A 19,471-nucleotide genomic window follows, 5' to 3' on the forward strand; every position below is an offset into this window, starting at 1 on the left:
GAGCTCAGTTCTGACACTTGAGGGGAGGTGGCACAGAGTCTGGAGATCACGTTCAAGCAGATGACACTACATGGAACAGAAGTCTGCAGTCGCTTCAGGATTTTACCATGGAAACCAACGCAAATGACATGAAACATCTCCCACAGCAGCGTTCGTCTGTGATCTGTGTCAGAAACTGTGAGGTCTGAAACACGGCAGAGGAAAAGCTCAAGCTGCAGCGCTAAATATACGGCGACAGCGCTCCAATTGCACTGTAATTAACCGCTCGTGTAAGACGTCGTCACATCACACAGACGAGAGGGTCAGAGGAAGCAGAGGAGAGGGTCAGAGGATGAAGAGAGGGTCAGAGGAAGCAGAGGAGAGGGTCAAAGGAAGCAGAGGGTCAGAGGAAGCAGATGAGAGAGTCAGAGGAAACAGAGGAGAGGGTCGGAGGAGGAATAGAGGGTCAGAGGAGGAATAGAGGGTCAGAGGAAGCAGAGAAAAGGGTCAGAGGAGGAAGAGAGGGTCAGAGGTAGCAGAGGAGAGGGTCAGAGGAGGAAGAGAGGGTCAGAGGAAGCAAGGAGAGGGTCAGAGAAAGCAGAGAGGGTCAGAGGAAGCAGATGAGAGAGTCAGAGGAAACAGAGGAGAGGGTCGGAGGAGGAAGAGAGGGTCAGAGGAAGCAGAGGAGAGGGTCAGAGGAGGAAGAGAGGGTCAAAGGAAGCAGAGGAGAGGATCAGAGGAAGCAGAGAGGGTCAGAGGAAGCAGAGGAGAGGGTCAGAGGAGGAAGAGAGGGTCAGAGGAAGCAGTTCGTCTGTGATCTGTGTCAGAAACTGTGAGGTCTGAAACACGGCAGAGGAAAAGCTCAAGCTGCAGCACTAAATATATGGCGACAGCGCTCCAGTTGCACTGTAATTAACCGCTCGTGTAAGACGTCGTCACATCACACAGACGAGAGGGTCAGAGGCGGAAGAGAGGGTCAGAAGAAGCAGAGGAGAGGGTCAGAGGAAGCAGAGAGGGTCAGAGGAAGCAGATGAGAGAGTCAGAGGAAGCAGAGGAGAGGGTCGGAGGAGGAAAAGAGGGTCAGAGGAAGCAGAGGAGAGGGTCAGAGGAAGCAGATGAGAGGGTCAGAGGAAGCAGAGAGGAAGCAGAGGAGCAGAGGAGAGGGTCGGAGGAAGCAGAGGAGAGGGTCAGAGGAAGCAGAGAGGGTCAGAGGAAGCAGAGAGGGTCAGAGGAAGCAGATAAGAGGGTCAGAGGGAGCAGAGGAGAGGGTCAGAGGAATCAGATAAGAGGGTCAGATCAGAGGAAGCAGTGTCAGAGAAAGCAGAGGAGAGGGTCAGAGGAAGCAGAGGAGAGGGTCAGAGGAGCAGAGAGGGTCAGAGGAGGAAGAGAGGGTCAGAGGAAGCAGAGAGGGTCAGAGGAAGCAGAGGAGAGGGTCAGAGGAAGCAGATAAGAGGGTCAGAGGAAGCAGAGGAGAGGGTCAGAGGAAGCAGATAAGAGGGTCAGATCAGAGGAAGCAGAGAGTGTCAGAGAAAGCAGAGGAGAGGGTCAGAGGAAGCAGAGGAAAGGGTCGGAGGAGCAGAGAGGGTCAGAGGAGGAAGAGAGGATCGGAGGAAGCAGAGGAGAGGGTCAGAGGAAGCAGAGGAGAGAGTCAGAGGAAGCAGAGAGGGTCAGATGAAACAGATAAGAGGGTCAGAGGAAGCAGAGAGGGTCAGAGGAGCAGAGAGGGTCAGAGGAGGAAGAGAGGGTCGGAGGAAGCAGAGGAGAGTCAGAGGAAGCAGAAGAGAGAGTCAGAGGAGCAGAGGAGAGGGTCAGAGGAGCAGAGAGGGTCAGAGGAAGCAGATGAGGTGGTCAGAGGAAGCAGAGGAGAGGGTCGGAGGAGGAAGAGAGGGTCAGAGGAAGCAGAGGAGAGGGTCAGAGGAGGAAGAGAGGGTCCGAGGAAGCAGATGAGAGGGTCAGAGGAAGCAGAGAGGAAGCAGAGGAGCAGAGGAGAGGGTCGGAGGAAGCAGAGGAGAGGGTCAGAGGAAGCAGAGAGGGTCAGAGGAAGCAGATAAGAGGGTCAGAGGAAGCAGAGGAGAGGGTCAGAGGAAGCAGATAAGAGGGTCAGATCAGAGGAAGCAGAGTGTCAGAGAAAGCAGAGGAGAGGGTCAGAGGAAGCAGAGGAGAGGGTCAGAGGAGCAGAGAGGGTCAGAGGAGGAAGAGAGGGTCAGAGGAAGCAGAGAGGGTCAGAGGAAGCAGAGGAGAGCGTCAGAGGAAGCAGAGAGTCAGAGGACTAAACGGTGCAGTTTTCCACATTATAAACTATAAATATAAAATATTGAATCATCACATTTTCTGAAACTGTCACTTTTGCAGCTGATCAATAATGTTTATCGAGTACGTTTATATTAAAAATCATCCAATTATTATTCCTTTCATTTATGTCTCGTTTTTGACAACTCCAGAAATCAGACAATCATCTGATTTTTGGTTTGTCACAAATAAATTAATAAATTACAGAGAATTTCAAGTACTAAACATCAGATATCACAGCTCCAAATATGACATAATTTTGATTAAACCCACATTATTTCAATACTTACATTTGTCAAACTGCTACATGTATGTTGTGTGTATGTTTTTGACGATCGGTTAACACGCTGTCTTGTGTCCACCGTCCCGTGTCCCACGTCCCAAATATCAAATGCATGTTTTATGTATGTTGTATGTATGTTTTTATGTATGTTTTAAAGTCGCATAAACCTTCACATATTTGAGTAATTCGATCATATTTGAGCTAAAATGAGATGATTCTTTTGACGCGCCGCCGCTGATTGGCTACTGTCTTGACACCAGTTCCCGTACTTGGCGCTTATTGGCTGTACACGGGGAAACTCGATGACGTCACTGTAAAGCGCCGAGCATCAGTTTGTGGAGTTTGTAAAGCAGATATGGAGCTAAGCTAATAATCCAAGCACAGGTGGATTTATCTCTCAAGTCCAATCACGCGTGTGGTGAGCGAACCGGCCACATGACGCGCGGGTTTAGAGCTTCCGGTATGACACGGAAGCGTTTGTAAACAGAGAAATGCGATGGTTAGAAGCTAACATGCGAACGCTTTAGCCACAAATATGGCTAGCATCTCTCCTCATGCGGCTGCGTCCCGCACTTTTATGCGTTTGTTTTACATTTATATAACTCCACGTTCTGCAGTTTAACTTATGTTTGTGAGAGAACGATGCGCTGCACGTAAACATGAGTCACGTGGAGCACATGTTTACTCTGATCAACTGATCGAACTGTCGCGTAAACAGAACAATCTGATCATCCAATAATTTGCTCTGATTTCAGCTCTAGATCAATGTGATGATCAGAAACACTGTCATTGGATTTTTAGAGGAACTGTTTTATTTGGAACTCGTCTGTTTTTGTCTTTGTTACTTTATTTTACTTCATTTCAACTTCAACTATAAGTTAACTATAAAACACAATTGTATTTTAATCATCGTAATCATCATCGTCAATCACCGTTGACTTTATTTGGTGTATTTACACCTGCTGTACATAAAGGGACAAAGGTTAAAGTTTATGCAGAATTTACACAAAGAATCAACTTTTTTGACTCTTAACATTAATTCAACAAAGTAAAGTCGCTCTCATATATTTTTATTTGTCAAATAAAAAAACTGTGACATTAGATGAGGTTTGGCCCAGTGTTGCTGGGATTTTTAGCCAATCAAATCACAATCAAAAGTGACTACGTCACTATGGCTTTCTCCATAGGAAAATAGCGACTTTGGGGCGCTCCAGAAAGCGCCCTTTGAACGTAGTAGTTACGCCACGGAGCTACGCTTTTTACGCTAGAGACTGAGGCATGTGCGTGTGCCGCGCGGAAGTGCCATACACGCTGTGTTTTCCGTGTTTACGTCTTAAAACTGCGTCTACAGACGTGTTACAAAAGGTACGTCCAAAACGACTCAGAATGAGCTGCTCAACTGTTTGCTGGCTTAATTCGTGTTGAAAGCGGCTGATTTCGAACCAATCCGAGCCGAGACGTGATCTGTCAAACCCCGTGCTACGTTACCATGACAAGACTAGTTTATTACATGCATGAGGCTGACTAGTTTATTACTTGCATGAGGCTAACGCTAAGCATTAAGTATCGCTTAACTTCTAACTTATCATTAACAAAAGTGGAAATAAAGTGTGTTTACTTAATTAATTCAGTTGTAAATGTGTATTTAAAATATGTATCCATACAGTCAATGTAAAAAAAATATATTTTGGAAATTTAAAAAAAAAAAAAACACGGTCATGTCAGGAAATAGCGCCCCTATAATTTGTACCACCAGCCGCCACTGGTAGGGGGTGAGCGTGGGGGGTCAGCGTGGGGGGTCAGCGTGGGGGGTGAGAGTAGAGGGTGAGTGGGGGGTGAGAGTAGGGGGTGAGAGTAGGGGGTGAGAGTAGGGGGTGAGAGTAGGGGGTGAGCGTGGGGGGTGAGTGTGGGGGTGAGCGTGAGTTCTCAGATCGGCGAAAAATCCTCTATTATTCCTTTAAGTGCACTGTCGTTCAGTGAGTCGCCCGACCTGTAGGAGGCGCTTTCATTTAAATAATAATCCCTTACGTTTACAATGATGCGTTCAAACACACACTTTCACTGTATTTTAGCGTTTAAGTTCACACATCTAAATGGGCTCGTGAATTAAGTGATTAAATACAATTTATTTGTATTAATGATCATTTTGTCCTGGTTTATCTCTTCTTCTCTGTCGTTTATTCAATGACCAGGAAAAAGTCAGCCGTTAAAACGCTCCCACGTTTTCTCTCTTTGTAGGTTTAAAAAACGCGTCTTCGTTCCCCACAGCGTTGCCCTGGGACACAGCTGCCCCCTGCCGTCGCTCCCGTCCCCCCACCTGCCGTTGCTCCCGTCCCCCCACCTGCCGTCGCTCCCGTCCCCCCACCTGCCGTCGCTCCCGTCCCCCCACCTGCCGTCGCTCCTGTCCCCCCACCTGCCGTCGCTCCCGTCCCCCCGCTGGCGTCCCCCCGCAGATGGACGATCTGGACGTCCTGCAGCAGAGGTGTCTCCTGAATCTGAGGCGAAGGATCCGTGAGGTGGAGGCGCGGCCACAGGAGATCTGCACCGGGCTGCTGAAGAATGGAGACACGCTCAGGTCCGGACACTTTCTCCTCATTAATACAGTATTTTCCTCACTATAAGTCGCACCTTTTATCATAGTTTGGCCGGGGTTTGACTTATGCTTATATTTATACTTATATACTTATACTCCGGAGCGACTTATATATGTTTTTTTCTTTTCTATTATGCATTTTTTGGCTGGTGCGACTTATTCTCCGGAAAATACTACTGTTGGTTTAAGCTTTCAGTGGTTTATAGGGACATCTTGACACGCTAAAGGGACGAAGGCTGCAGCGACAGCCTGAGTCAACTATTATCAGTGATAGTACCGTATTTTCTGCACTATAAGGCACACTGTCAATGAATGGTCCATTTTTGATAATTTTTCATGTATAAGGCGCATTAAGCGGAACAAAACGTGTACCGCAAAAAATGGCTTCGAGGTCAGTGAGCACAACCAGATTTAATCCATATATAAGGCGCACTTGGAGTCGTTTTTGGAGAAAATTAAAGGCTTTTAAGTGCGCCTTATAGTGCGGAAAGTATGGTAGTTGTACCTGTACAGACTCTAAAACGCACAGATTTTCAACAATAATGCACTTTATTTGTGAATATTCTCCACCCAGCAGCCTTTAGTTGCCACATTTCAACCTTTAAGTGGTTAATAATGTATTATAAGTGCAGTATAAATGATAGTTTGACTTGTCGACTGCTACAATAATCGTTAGCTCTTTTGTGACATGAAGTAACATTAAATTGGCACATAAAAAAGTTGTGTCGCGTTCCTTTGGCATGTTGAGTTTTATAAATTATGATTTAATTGTTTAAATTTTTTTTTTTTTTTAGTATTTTCTGGTCTTTTTTTATTTTTCTCTGTTGTGTCCGTTGAACAAATATCACATGTTTCTCACCAGTTACCAAGGGAACTCTGAAGAGGTCGGTTGCTATGTGGCTGGCGTCCCATTGTCCAAAGGGAATTGCTATTTTGAGGTGAGAATGTTAATGTTTTGACAGGTTCGTGTAAAGTATGTTTCAGTTTTTCTGTCACATCGAGTCAAATGTCCTGAAACTAAAACTCACTCCGATTGGTCAGTTTAAAATAATTCTTAAAGGTTTGAATTGGGGATCTAAAGGTTTGAATTGAATTGGGGATCTAAAGGTTTGAATTGGGTTTCTAGAGGTTTGAATTGGGTTTCTAAAGGTTTGAATTGGGTTTCTTAAGGTTTGAAGTGGGATCTAAAGGTTTGAATTGGGGATCTCAAGGTTTGAATTGGGGATTTAAAGGTTTGAATTGGGTTTCTAAAGGTTTGAAGTGGGATCTAAAGGTTTGAATTGGGATCTAAAGGTTTGAAGTGGGATCTAAAGGTTTGAATTGGGATCTAAAGGTTTGAATTGGGATCTAACTCCAGCCGTGTCAGGTTTTATGGCTTTAAAGACTGAAATGACACATTTAGTTGATGACATTATTTCCAATTACACTTCTGCGTCAGCTCTGAAAAGCTCCAGAGCAAAAGGATTTACCGTTCAATCATAATGACATGTAAGGGATACTTCATTAATCCCGCCCCTGCATTTGAACCAGAGTTTGACCAGAGCCCAGGTCAAACCTGTCGGGAGCAGAGAGCGTGTCCTGGTACACAGAGAACCTTTAAACCCGCGTTAAACGTTCATGGAAATATGTGTTTGAGTATGTTGAACACAACTGACCCGAAGAACACGACTGACCCGAAGAACGCGACCGACCCAAAGAACACGACCGACCCGAAGAACGCAACCGACCCAAAGAACGCGACTGACCCGCAGAACGCGACTGACCTGAAGAACCCGACTGACGCGAAGAACGCGACTGACCCGAAGAACGCGTCAGACCCGAAGAATGCGACTGACCCGAAGAATGCGACTGACCCGAAGAACGCGTCAGACCCGAAGAATGCGACTGACCCGAAGAACGTGTTTAAGGTCAGAACATGACTGACCTGAAGAACGTCTTTAAGGTCAGAACACGACTGACCCGAAGAACGCGACCGAAGAACCCGACTGACGCGCAGAACGCGACTGACCTGAAGAACGCGTCAGACCCGAAGAATGCGACTGACCCGAAGAATGCGACTGACCCGAAGAATGCGACTGACCCGAAGAACACGACTGACCCGAAGAACGCGACTGACCCGAAGAACGCGACTGACCCGAAGAACACGACTGACCCGAAGAACGCAACCGAAGAACCCGACTGACGCGCAGAACGCGACTGACCTGAAGAACGCGTCAGACCCGAAGAATGCGACTGACCCGAAGAACCCGACTGTCCTACAGATCGTGTTTAAGGTCAGAACACGACGAAGAAGAAACTGGAAAACGTTTAGTTCAATGACGACGATCAAATGCGTCTGATAAAAGTGTGAGTTGTTGAGTTGCTGGTCCTTCGCCTAAACTCACCCCGACGGCGCCGTTTCACATTTGTCTTTTAAAGTCATCCCGATCATTCCGATCTGACATTTTAAAGTGCGCAGCGGCACGATCGGAATCGCAGGTTTATGTTTGGTGATGACGCACGTGCTGTCACCCGCCGACATCGCTCTGAAAGTCTGCAAAGGTCGGGCCTGAGTGCGTCACCGCCGTCCCAAAGCGTCATACAACCGGCAGCTCTCATCCCAAAGCGTCATATAAACGGCAGCTCTCATCCCAAAGCGTCATATAAACGGCAGCTCTCATCCCAAAGCGTCATATAAACGGCAGCTCTCATCCCAAAGCGTCATATAAACGGCAGCTCTCATCCCAAAGCATCATATAAACTGCAGCTCTCATCCCAAAGCGTCATATAAACGGCAGCTCTCATCCCAAAGTGTCATATAAACCGCAAATCTCATTCCAAAATGTCATATAAACAGCAGCTCTCATCCCAAAGTGTCATATAAACGTCGTAACCGTGAGCGTAACCATGAGCGTAACCATGAGCGTAACTGTGAGCGTAACCATGAGCGTAACCATGAGAGTAACTGTGGTTGTGTTGTGGTGGTTCTCAGGTCACCATCGTGGACACAGGAGTGAGAGGAACCATAAGTGTAACTATGAGTGTAACCATGAGCGTAACCATAAGCGTAACCATGAGCGTAACCATGAGCGTAACCATGAGAGTAACCATGAGCTTAACCATGAGCTTAACCATGAGCTTAACCATGGGAGTAACCATGGGAGTAACCATGAGAGTAACCATGAGAGTAACCATGAGCGTAACCATGGGAGTAACCATGAGAGTAACCATGAGTGTAACCATGAGAGTAACTATGGGAGTAACCATGAGAGTAACCATGAGCGTAACCATAAGAGTAACTATGGGAGTAACCATGAGAGTAACCATGAGCGTAACCATGGGAGTAACCATGAGAGTAACTATGGGAGTAACTATGGGAGTAACCATGAGAGTAACCATAAGAGTAACTATGGGAGTAACTATGGGAGTAACCATGAGAGTAACCATGAGCGTAACCATGAGAGTAACCATGAGCGTAACCATGAGCGTAACCATGAGAGTAACTATGGGAGTAACCATGGGAGTAACCATGAGCGTAACCATGAGAGTAACCATGAGTGTTACCATGAGCGTAACCATGAGAGTAACCGTGGTCGTGTTGTGCTGGTTCTCAGGTCACCATCATGGACACAGGAGTGAGAGGAACCATCGCCGTGGGTTTGGTGCCTAAGTTTTACCGTCTGGACCATCAGCCCGGCTGGCTGCCTCACTCTGTGGCTTATCACGCCGACAACGGGAAGTGAGTGCATCCAGAACCCCACAATATCACTTATTATTATGGTTTATATATTTATGAAACGCGTATTATTCTCATTTTACAAGTTCATAATGTCAATGTATATTTATATTTATATGGAGCCTTTAAAATAATCCGAATCTTCACATTTTACGTGACATAAGGTGTAAATACTAATGAAAGTCAGTTACATTGTTTTTCTTTTACAAAGGACGGAAAAATACAAAGTTCTGACGTCAAAATGATAAGATAAGTTAAGATAACCTTTAATATCCACACAAGGGGAAATTTCGTTGTTACAACGCAGTAGAACAGGAGGAAAGGACAGATTATAGGAAGTTTCAAAACACACTCTTAATAGAACTCTTATGAACAAAACAAAAAACTCTTATTAACAAAACTCCTCTCCTATCTTAATAGGAAATGGAGGGGGGGAAATAAAATAAAATAAAATAGATAATAAAAATACAAAATAAAGATAAAAATCAGATAATTATAATAAAATAATGATAATAGAATAAAATAAAAATAAAATAAAGTAAAAATACCTAGCACAGGACTAGGTAATACTATTAGCAGGTAAGTAAACCGTATAAAAAAACAAAATAGAACACTCTTATTTACAGGTATTGCACATGGTTGATTCAGTATTGCACATGAATATGATGGTATTGCACATGGTTACATCAGTATTGCACATGTTCAGGGCTAGCAGTGTTTGTTGTAGAGTCTGACAGCAGCAGAAGGAAAGATCTGCGAAACCTTTCCTTCACACAGCGAGGGTGGATCAGTCTCTCACTGAAGCTGCTCTCCAGAGTGAACAGAGTGTCCTGCAGGGGGTGAAACTCATGGTCCAGCATAGATGTGAATTTAGCCAGTACCCTTCTGTCCCCCACCTTCTGCACCGAGTCCAGAGCACAGCCCAGGACAGAGCTGAGCTTCTTGATGACTTTGTCCAGCTTCCTTCTCTCCGTGATGCTGCTGCTCCAGCAGACCACACCGTACAGGAGGGCTGATGCCACCACAGAGTCGTAGAAGGTCTTCAGGAGTGGCCCTGTCACTCCAAAAGACCTGAGTCTCCTCAGGTGGTAGAGCCGACTCTGGCTCTTCCTGTACAGTGCGTCTGTGTTATGAGTCCAGTCCAGTTTGTGGTTCAGATGAACACCCAGGTACTTGTATGAGTCCACTCTCTCAATGTCCCTTCCCTGGATGTTCACTGGCGAGGGGGCAGTGGGGTGGCGTCTGCGGAAGTCCACCACCATCTCCTTGGTCTTCCCCGCGTTGATGAGGAGGTGGTTCCGCTGACACAAGTCCACAAAGTCCTGCGCCAGTCCTCTGTACACCGCGTCATCATCGTCCGTGATGAGTCCGATGATGGCAGAGTCATCAGAGAACTTCTGCAGGACACAGCTGTCCGTGTTGTGTCTGAGGTCTGCAGTGTAAAGGGTGAAGAGAAAGGGCGCTAGAACAGTGCCCTGGGGCGCCCCCACACTGCAGGTCAGAGTGTCAGACACACAGTCCCGGGCTCTCACAAACTGGGGTCGGTCCATGAGGTAGTCCAGGATCCACTCTGCCAGGTCATACTCCACACCAGCCGTCTCCAGCTTGTCCCTCAGGAGCAGCGGCTGATGGTGTTGAAGGCGCTGGAGAGATCGAAGAACAGAATCCTCACAGAGCTGCCAGGTTTCTCCAGGTGAGAGAGAGAGCGGTGCAGCAGGGAGATGACGGCGTCCTCCACTTCAATGCCAGGCCGGTATGCGAACTGCAACGGGTCCATGGCTGAGCGCACGGTGGAGCGGAGGTGGTCCAGGACCAGCCGCTCCAGTGTCTTCATCAGGTGGGACGTGAGAGCCACTGGCCTGAAGCTGTTGAGGTCTTTGGCGCGTGGTGTCTTGGGCACAGGTACCAGACAGGAGGTCTTCCAGACCTGTGGTACCACCCTCAGCTTCAGGCTCATGTTGAAGACATGCTCCATAACTCCACACAGTTCATCTGCGCAGGACTTAAGGAGCCTGGGGCTGATGCCGTCAGGTCCTGCTGCCTTCCTCTCTTTAATCCTCTTCAGCTCACTTCTCACCTGTGCTGCCGAGACAGTCAGTGGTTGGCAGGGGGACCGTGTGCTGGGGGGATGGGTGAGTCCAGGTGAAGTGGGTAGCTAATGGGCCAGAGCAGAGGTGTGAAGGGGAACGGGTGTGGGCCATTGTCCGGCTGTGGAAGAGAGGGCATGCAGCTGTGCAAGATCTTTGAGCTTCACAAAATGTACCTTGTGTAATATATCTTAAGATGAAATATAAAACTATTGTGAGCTCAACATTTTGCCCTGTAAAACCTAAGAGTTGGGAGTTTCCCTTCATCAAGAGTAAATTAAGTAAAATAGAACGTTAAATGTGTTTGAAGCAGCTCAGTCACATGCGTCCGAGGCTTTTGGCATATTTGGTCATATTCTGAGGTTCATTTACCGTATTTTCTGAACTATAAGGCACACCAGCCAAAAAATGCATAATAGAGAAGAAAAAAACACATACGTATTTTTCAATCACTAAATCCATTGAATTCTTCTTCCTCTGTATCACCTCTAAACAACTCCACAAACTAGAGGAAGTGCAGATTCTTCTTCTGCGTCGCTTAGAGCCTAGAGTGCCCTCTTGTGGTTGCCAGTGTGAAAATAACAAATAATATCACATATAAGTCACTCTCCCAAAACTATGAAAAAGGGTGCGACTTATAGTCCAGAAAATACGGTAAGTGTTTCCATTAAAATGACATTATGTTCCGCTTCAGCTTCTGGACTTCAGATTGTCTTTGTTTGAACATAACCGTGACATAATCGGCTCCGTGTTCACAGGCTGTACAATGGAAACCCCGTCGGGCAGCAGTTTGGCCCCAAATGTTCCCGCGGAGATCGCATCGGCTGCGGGATTCACTTCGACGACACCGAGACCGCCGTCGCCGCCGTCTTCTTCACCAAGAACGGCAAAGAGGTACAGAGCGATCATGGTGACGAGAACCGTGAACCGGTTCAACAAATTTGCGTTCTTACAGATTCACGCCGTTTCTCTGGACTTTTCCCTTCAAATACGTTTCTAATCAGTTTGTTTTAATGCTGCACAAAATAATATGTTGATATACAAGCCCCCTGTAGTTAAGACCTCCACAAACTCTAATAAACATGATTCTTATGTGAGTTTAGCAGCTCAGATCTCAGTCTTCGCTTTGGAATCGTGAACTATGACCTGAAATCTGATTGGAAAACGCTTGTTTGCCTCTCAAATACTTCCTGGATGCCTTGCCAAGTTTATTTTTTATTTTTACTCGTGTTATATATATTTTTTCAATCCAGCACTTAAACCTAAACCAAATCAAACCTAAAGCTAAGCTTAAACCTAAACCAATTTAAACCTAAACTGAAACCAAATCAAACCTAAACTGAAACCTAAACCAAATCAAACCTAAACTGAAACCTAAACCAAATCAAACCTAAAGCTAAGCTGAAACCTAAACCAAATCAAACCTAAACTGAAACCTAAACCAAATTAAACCTAAACTGAAACCTGAACCAAATTAAACCTAAACTGAAACCTAAACCAAATTAAACCTAAACTGAAGCCTAAACCATATCAAACCTAAACTGAAACCTAAACCAAATTAAACCTAAACTGAAACCAAATTAAACCTAAACTGAAACCTAAACTAAATTAAACCTAAACTGAAACCTAAACCATTTCAAACCTAAACTGAAACCTAAACCAAATTAAACCTAAACTGAAGCCTAAACCATATCAAACCTAAACTGAAACCTAAACCAAATTAAACCTAAACTGAAACCTAAACCAAATTAAACCTAAACTGAAGCCTAAACCATATCAAACCTAAACTGAAACCTAAACCAAATTAAACCTAAACTGAAACCAAATTAAACCTAAACTGAAACCTAAACCAAATTAAACCTAAACTGAAACCTAAACCATTTCAAACCTAAACTGAAACCTAAACCAAATTAAACCTAAACTGAAGCCTAAACCATATCAAACCTAAACTGAAACCTAAACCAAATTAAACCTAAACTGAAACCAAATTAAACCTAAACTGAAGCCTAAACCATATCAAACCTAAACTGAAACCTAAACCAAATCAAACCTAAACTGAAACCTAAACCAAATCAAACCTAAACTGAAACCCAAACCAAATCAAACCTAAACTAAAATCTAAACCTAAACTGAAACCTAAACCATATGAAACCTAAACTGAAACCTAAACCAAATCAAACCTAAACCCAAACCAAATCAAACCTAAACTAAAATCTAAACCAAATCAAACCTAAACTGAAACCTAAACCAAATTAAACTGAAACTGAAAACTAAACCAAATCAAACCTAAACTGAAACCTAATAAACCAAATTAAACCTAAACTGAAACCTAAACCAAATCAAACCTAAATCTAAACTGAAACCTAAACCAAATCAAAACTAAAACCTAAACCAAATCAAACCTAAACCTAAATTGAAACCTAAACCAAATCAAACCTAAACTGAAATTTAAACCATATCAAAAACTTAAACTGAAACCTAAACCAAATTAAACCTAAACTGAAACCTAAACCAAATTAAACCTAAACTGAAATTTAAACCATATCAAACCTAAACTGAAACCTAAACCAAATTAAACCTAGACTTAAACCTAAACCAAATTAAACCTAAACTGAAACCTAAACTAAATTAAACCGAAACGGAAACCTAAACCAAATCGAACCTAAACTGAATCCTAAACCAAATTAAACCCAGACTGAAACCTAAACCAAATCGAACCTAAACTGAAACCAAAACCAAATCGAACCTAAACCTAAACTAAAATCTAAACCAAATTAAACCTAAACTGAAACCTAAACCAAATTAAACCTAAACCTAACTGTGAAAGAAAATAGTGCCAAAAATGAACAAAGTACAACAGAGGAAACACTCTGGACACGTTAAATATGAAAATAAAGCTGTTATTTTCAGTCAAATCAGACGTTCTGGGATGAATCCAAAACTATGAATAAAGAAATCGGAAAAGATTCAGCCGATGGTTTTCAACTGTCGACCAAAACCTCTTCAGTTTTCAGAGATGAACTGCCACTGAGAACCACAAAGACTCATCAGAGTTCATAAGTCAAACTGAACCCTGAGAACCACAAAGCCCCGCAAGCTCCGAGGAGGCCCCTCGCGCGCTCTGAGGAGGCCCCGCGCGCGCTCTGAGGAGGCCCCGCGCGCGCTCTGAGGAGGCCCCGCGCGCGCTCTGAGGAGGCCCCGCGCGCGCTCTGAGGAGGCCCCGGCTGACGCGTTTGGCCTTCTCCTCTGCTCGCAGGTCGGGTCGGCGGAGGTGGCGCTGAGCGCCGGGGGCCTGTTCCCCGCCGTCGGGATGCACTCGCTGGGGGAGGAGGTGAGAGTGCACTTGGGGGCGGAGTGGAACCTGGAGGAGGACGACAGCGCCATGATGGTGGACGGCCACGAGGACGAGTGGGGCCGGCTGTATGACGTCAGAGCCGCGGGAACGGTGAGGAAGCGGCGCGGCGCCGCGTACATGAAAGGTCATGAGGGTCCTGAATGAAGAAGGGCGTTTAATTTGTCAAAGCGAAGATGCAATGAATTTGATTTGAATATTTACGTGTTTGTAGATTGTCCTGTCGGTAAAAAACATGTGGTTTGGAACCTCGGCCGACGAGATGAATTCTCGCGATATTTGAGCGTTTGCGCACTCTTGAGAATTCATTCGGCTTCTAATCGCTTTCAGCAAGAGCCTTTCCAGATTGATAAATGTGTGCTCTCCACGTGGCCTTAGAGTCTCGTGTGTGGTGTCTGGAGACATGTGGCGGGATAAAGGTGCTTGTCACAAATACGAATGATCGAGGGAAACATTTGTGGATTTTCCTTTTGGATATTTCTCCTGGAAATATGATATACTGGATCCAGAGCTCTAACTTCTACTGCAGGAGAGAGTGACACCAGGGAGGACTCTAAAGTGTAAAGAGAGGACTCTGAGGACTCTGAGGTGTAAAGAGAGGACTGAGGTGTATAGGAGGACTCTGAGGTGTAAAGGGAGGACTCTGAGGTGTAAAGAGAGGACTCTGAGGTGTAAAGAGAGGACTCTGAGGTGTAAAGAGAGGACTCTGAGGTGTAAAGGGAGGACTCTGAGGTGTAAAGAGAGAACTGAAGTGTAAAGGAGGACTCTTGAGGTGTAAAGAGAGGACTCTGAGGACTCTGAGGTGTAAAGAGAGGACTCTGAGGTGTAAAGAGAGGACTGAGAGGACTCTGAGGTGTAAAGAGAGGACTCTGAGGTGTAAAGGGAGGACTCTAAGGTGTAAAGAGAGGACTCTGAGGACTCTGAGGTGTAAAGGGAGGACTCTGGGGTGTAAAGGGAGGACTCTGAGGTGTAAAGAGAGGACTCTGAGGTGTAAAGAGAGGACTCTGAGGTGTAAAGGAAGGACTCTGAGGTTTAAAGGGAAGATTAGACTATTTTTTGTTGTATTCAGTCGACTGATTTCAATAATATTTAAGACATTTAACTCATAAAATTAGAGCCTGTTTTTAAGGAGTGATTTTCCCGATCCGATACCGATCTTGTAATGTTTGTTATTTGTTATACAGTGATCCCTCGTTTATCGCGGGGGTTACGTTCCAAGAAGAACCCGCGGGAGTCAAAATCCGCGTATTAGAAACCTTTATTTTTTTACAGTTATTATACAATGAAATACTCCATAAAACATTGAAAGCAAGGAACAAAACCTTTTTACAGGCCCAAGCATTTGTTTAACAAATAAAAGTACTGTATAAACGTTTGTACTGTACTCTCACCGCTCTCTCCCGCAGCTCACGCGCGCTGCTCTCACCGGCCTCGCAAACTTCAATTTGGCAAGCGGTTTTACGTACGTGTACATATGAATCCATAACGCTATTGACACACAGGTAGAGAAAACGCGGAGAGACTGTTTAGCCAATCAGAATGCAGAACACGATGCATGATGAAAATCCGCGACGCAGCGAGTCTGCGAAAAGTGAACCGCGATATAGCGAGGGATCACTGTGTACCAATCCATTCGTAACCGATCTTCTATTTTTTTTAATTATTTAGTCAGATCTTGTGCCTTTATAAATAATCATGCCGTGCTGAATTTGGCTCCAGTTGAATTAAATTATTACCAGTATAAAATAGACTTAAAAATAGCTCACTTATTTGTCATAATATTGCAAAAGTAATGGTTCAATCTCCTCCACAGCTTCAGAGCGTCCTCCTGACTGTGTCAGAGACATTATGGGACGTTTTAGACTTTGAGACATGTAAAAAGTGTTTTGATATTCACATAAACACGTGTTAGAACATTCAGTCCTGCTCCAACGCCGACGTGACCAAAGTCTGGATTTCACTCTTAAACCTTTTTGTAAAATTTTTTACCCTAAAATATATACAGTATTTTCTGGAGTATAAGTCGCACCGGCCAAAAAATTCAGAATAAAGAAGAAAAAGATAACTCTAGCACAAAGCACTAAATCCATTGAATTCTTCTTCCTCTGCATCACTTCTAAACGACTCCACAAACTCCGGAGGTAGAGGAAGTGCAGATTCTTCTTCTGCGTCGCTTAGAGCCTAGAGCGCCCTCTTGTGGTTGTCAGTGTGAAAATAACAAATAATATCACATAGTCGCTCTGGAGTATAAGTCGCACCCCGGCCAAAACTATGAAAAAAGGTGCGATTTATAATCTGGAAAATACGGTACTCAATATTCACATTTAACAAATAACTGGCTCCATAGTCCCTCAAATCTGACCCGACGTGAGCATCTAACGCTGGGTCAAATGCAGGGACAATACAGAGCACCTCGACCTAAGCATACGTCTGCGTTTAAAATGAACTCGTACAATACTAAAACGTTACTGAAATACTGCAAATGTGTTTTTTTCCAGCCCCTCCCCTCGCCCGGGTCTACTATATTTAGCGCGTGGTCCGTTCGCCAGGCTCACGGTGGTCTCGCTTAATCTCCGCCTCGGCTTTTGACAGGTGCTTTATTTCATTGTGTTCTTTTCCCCAAACTCGACCTGTCTCCAGTTTTTCCAAGTGGCCAATTTGAATATTTGAGCGTCCAAACTAAACGGGCCGGGGTCTGACTGAATCGGTGGAAACATTACTTTGTACGTGCGACAGATGGTTCCATTGTGAGGCTTTCCACGCGGCATGACTCCACGGGAGGTGAAACGGCCTCGAGTCAGGAGGATTTACTTCTTTTGGAAAGGTTAACGGCACCGTTCTCCTCCTGCTCGTCTGGAGATGTTACACAGTACGGCATTAAACGGAGCTTCTCCTGTATTTGATTCGATTTCCTCTTCTGTTGTTTTGGCATTTGAAAAGCTGTTAAAATATGATAGAAAGTAGATTGATTTGTGTAAAATGTTCATGTGACCAACACGTCAACGCTGCACCTTTTCTCTGCGTGGATTGAAAATGGATTTGTGTAGAATTTATTCACTCTGAACGGTCAGGGTCTGGGTCTGGGTCTGGGTCTGGGTCTGGATCTTGGTCTGCATCTTGGTCTAGGTCTGGGTCTGGGTTGGGTCTTGATCTGGGTCTGGGTCTGGGTCTGGGTCTGGGTCTGGGTCTGGATCTTGATCTGGGTCTGGGTCTGGGTCTGGATCAACCTGTCTGAGATGTGGTGCGTTAGGTCGGTGACACGCCCACAGCCCCCAGAAGAGGGCGCTGTGCGTAAAGCTCTGTGCGCTCCACCGCGTTAAGTTAATAAATACATGAATCATACCATTAAAATACTTTTAAATCATGAGGCCAATCACACAAAAAATATCTTTAGTAATTCCAAGTTAGTGTGTCTGAGGGGCGTGGCTAAAGCTAGCGTAAACGGAAACGGTTTTGCCTCATTTCTTTGACTTCTCTGCAAACCCTCTCTTTATGTCATGGGTTTTGACCGTGTTTGATGCATTCAGCGCTGGAAATATCATATTTTCTGTCTTAACGTGAGTGTCGTGCGTCGATGAACCGCTAACGCGCTTTGCTAGCTCTGTTTTGCTAACTACGTGCGCTCAGCCGTGGGATATTAAGATGACTGAACAGGTTATGGCTGCTCAGACCTGCGTCCAGCCTCAGAGAGTCAAGTGTTTGTGTGAAACTTTATCCTTAATACCTTTTCTCACGATGACGCCGCCTCTGCACCTGGAGCTCTGTTTGTCAGAGAAATGAGAGCATTTTAAAACCCACATGAAAGTCAGAAGCTGCTCATTTGGGTCCATCTTTGTGTCGGTGCTCGGTCGCCACGGCAGCAGCTCAACAAAACACTCCAAACCGCAGTCTGCACTTATCACAGTATCAGTGTAACAGCAGCAGGACTGTCAGAGGCAGAGCGCTGCAGGCAACGTTCTGTTTGTCTCTATACCTCTGCCTCTCTCTATACCTCTGCCTCTCTCTATACCTCTGCCTCTCTCTATACCTCTATTTGTCTCTCTCTATACCTCTGTTTGTCTCTACCTCTGTCTCTCTCTATACCTCTGCCTCTCTATACCTCTATTTGTCTCTCTCTATACCTCTGTTTGTCTCTACCTCTGTCTCTCTCTATACCTCTGTCTCTATACCTCTATACCCCTGTCTCTCTCTCTCTCTCTCTCTATACCTCTATTTGTCTCTCTCTATACCTCTGTCTCCCTATACCTCTGTCTCTCTGCCTCTGTCTCTCTCTATACCTCTGTCTCTCTGCCTCTGTCTCTCTCTATACCTCTGTCTCTCTGCCTCTGTCTTTCTCTATACCTCTGTCTCTCTATACCTCTGTTTGTCTCTCTCTTTCTCTACCTCTCTCTACCTCTGTCTCTCTCTATACCGCTGTTTGTCTCTATACCTCTGTTTGTCTCTCTATACCTCTGTTTGTCTCTCTCTGCTTCTCTTGTTTCTCTTCTCTTTTTTTTGCTTTTCTTCTTTTTTCACTTTCTCTTTCTCTCTCCATCACTCTCCATTTCTTTTCTTTGGGTCTCTCTCCCTCCCTCTCTCTCCCTCACTCCTTCCCTGTGCGTGTGGATCTCGCTCTTACCTCTCTCTCCCTCCCTCCCTCCCTCCCTCCCTCCCTCCCTCCCTCCTCCCTCACCCTCCCTCTCTCTCTCCTCCCTCTCTCCCTCACCCTCTCCCTCCCTCTCTCCCTCTCTCTCCCTCCCTCTCTCTCCCTCTCTCTCACTCTCTCTCTCTCTCTCTCTCTCTCCCTGTGCGTGTGGACCTCTCTCCCTCTCTCTCTCCCTCCCTCCCTCAAACTCTCTCTCTCTCTCTCCCTGTGCGTGTGGACCTCTCTCTCTCCCTCCCTACCTCCCTCCCTCCCGCAAACTCTCGCTCTCCCTGTGTGTGTGGACCTCTCTCTCTCCCTCCCCCTCTCTCTCTCTCTCTCTCTCTCTCTCTCACTCTCTATCTCTCTCTCTCTCCCTGTGCGTGTGGACCTCTCTCTCCCTCCCTCTCTCTCTCCCTCCCTCCCTCCCCTCCTCAAACTCTCTCGCTATCTCTCTCTCCCTGTGCGTGTGGACCTCTCTCTCCCTCAAACTCTCTCTCTCTCTCTCTCCCTCCCTCCCTTAAACTCCCTCTCTCTCTCTATCTCTCTCTC

At 45.5% G+C, this 19,471-nt stretch overlaps 1 protein-coding gene across 1 annotated transcript in view; it reads left to right on the forward strand.

Annotated features, from left to right (window-relative positions):
* Positions 1-4,975: 4,975 nt before the first annotated feature.
* spryd3 (SPRY domain containing 3) overlaps positions 4,976-19,471 on the forward strand; it is a 36,603-nt gene continuing 22,107 nt past the window's right edge. The window contains exons 1-5 of the mRNA XM_072448899.1: positions 4,976-5,126; positions 6,007-6,082; positions 8,738-8,862; positions 11,705-11,840; positions 14,203-14,391. Coding sequence (XP_072305000.1) covers positions 5,005-5,126; positions 6,007-6,082; positions 8,738-8,862; positions 11,705-11,840; positions 14,203-14,391 — 648 coding nt within the window. The 5' untranslated portion in view covers positions 4,976-5,004. The remainder of the gene's footprint in view (positions 5,127-6,006; positions 6,083-8,737; positions 8,863-11,704; positions 11,841-14,202; positions 14,392-19,471) is intronic.

This window comes from Eucyclogobius newberryi, unplaced genomic scaffold (genome assembly GCF_026437365.1).
Source record: "Eucyclogobius newberryi isolate DKJ021-1_F unplaced genomic scaffold, fEucNew1.0.hap1 SCAF_17, whole genome shotgun sequence".
Classification (NCBI taxonomy): Eukaryota; Metazoa; Chordata; class Actinopteri; order Gobiiformes; family Gobiidae; genus Eucyclogobius; species Eucyclogobius newberryi.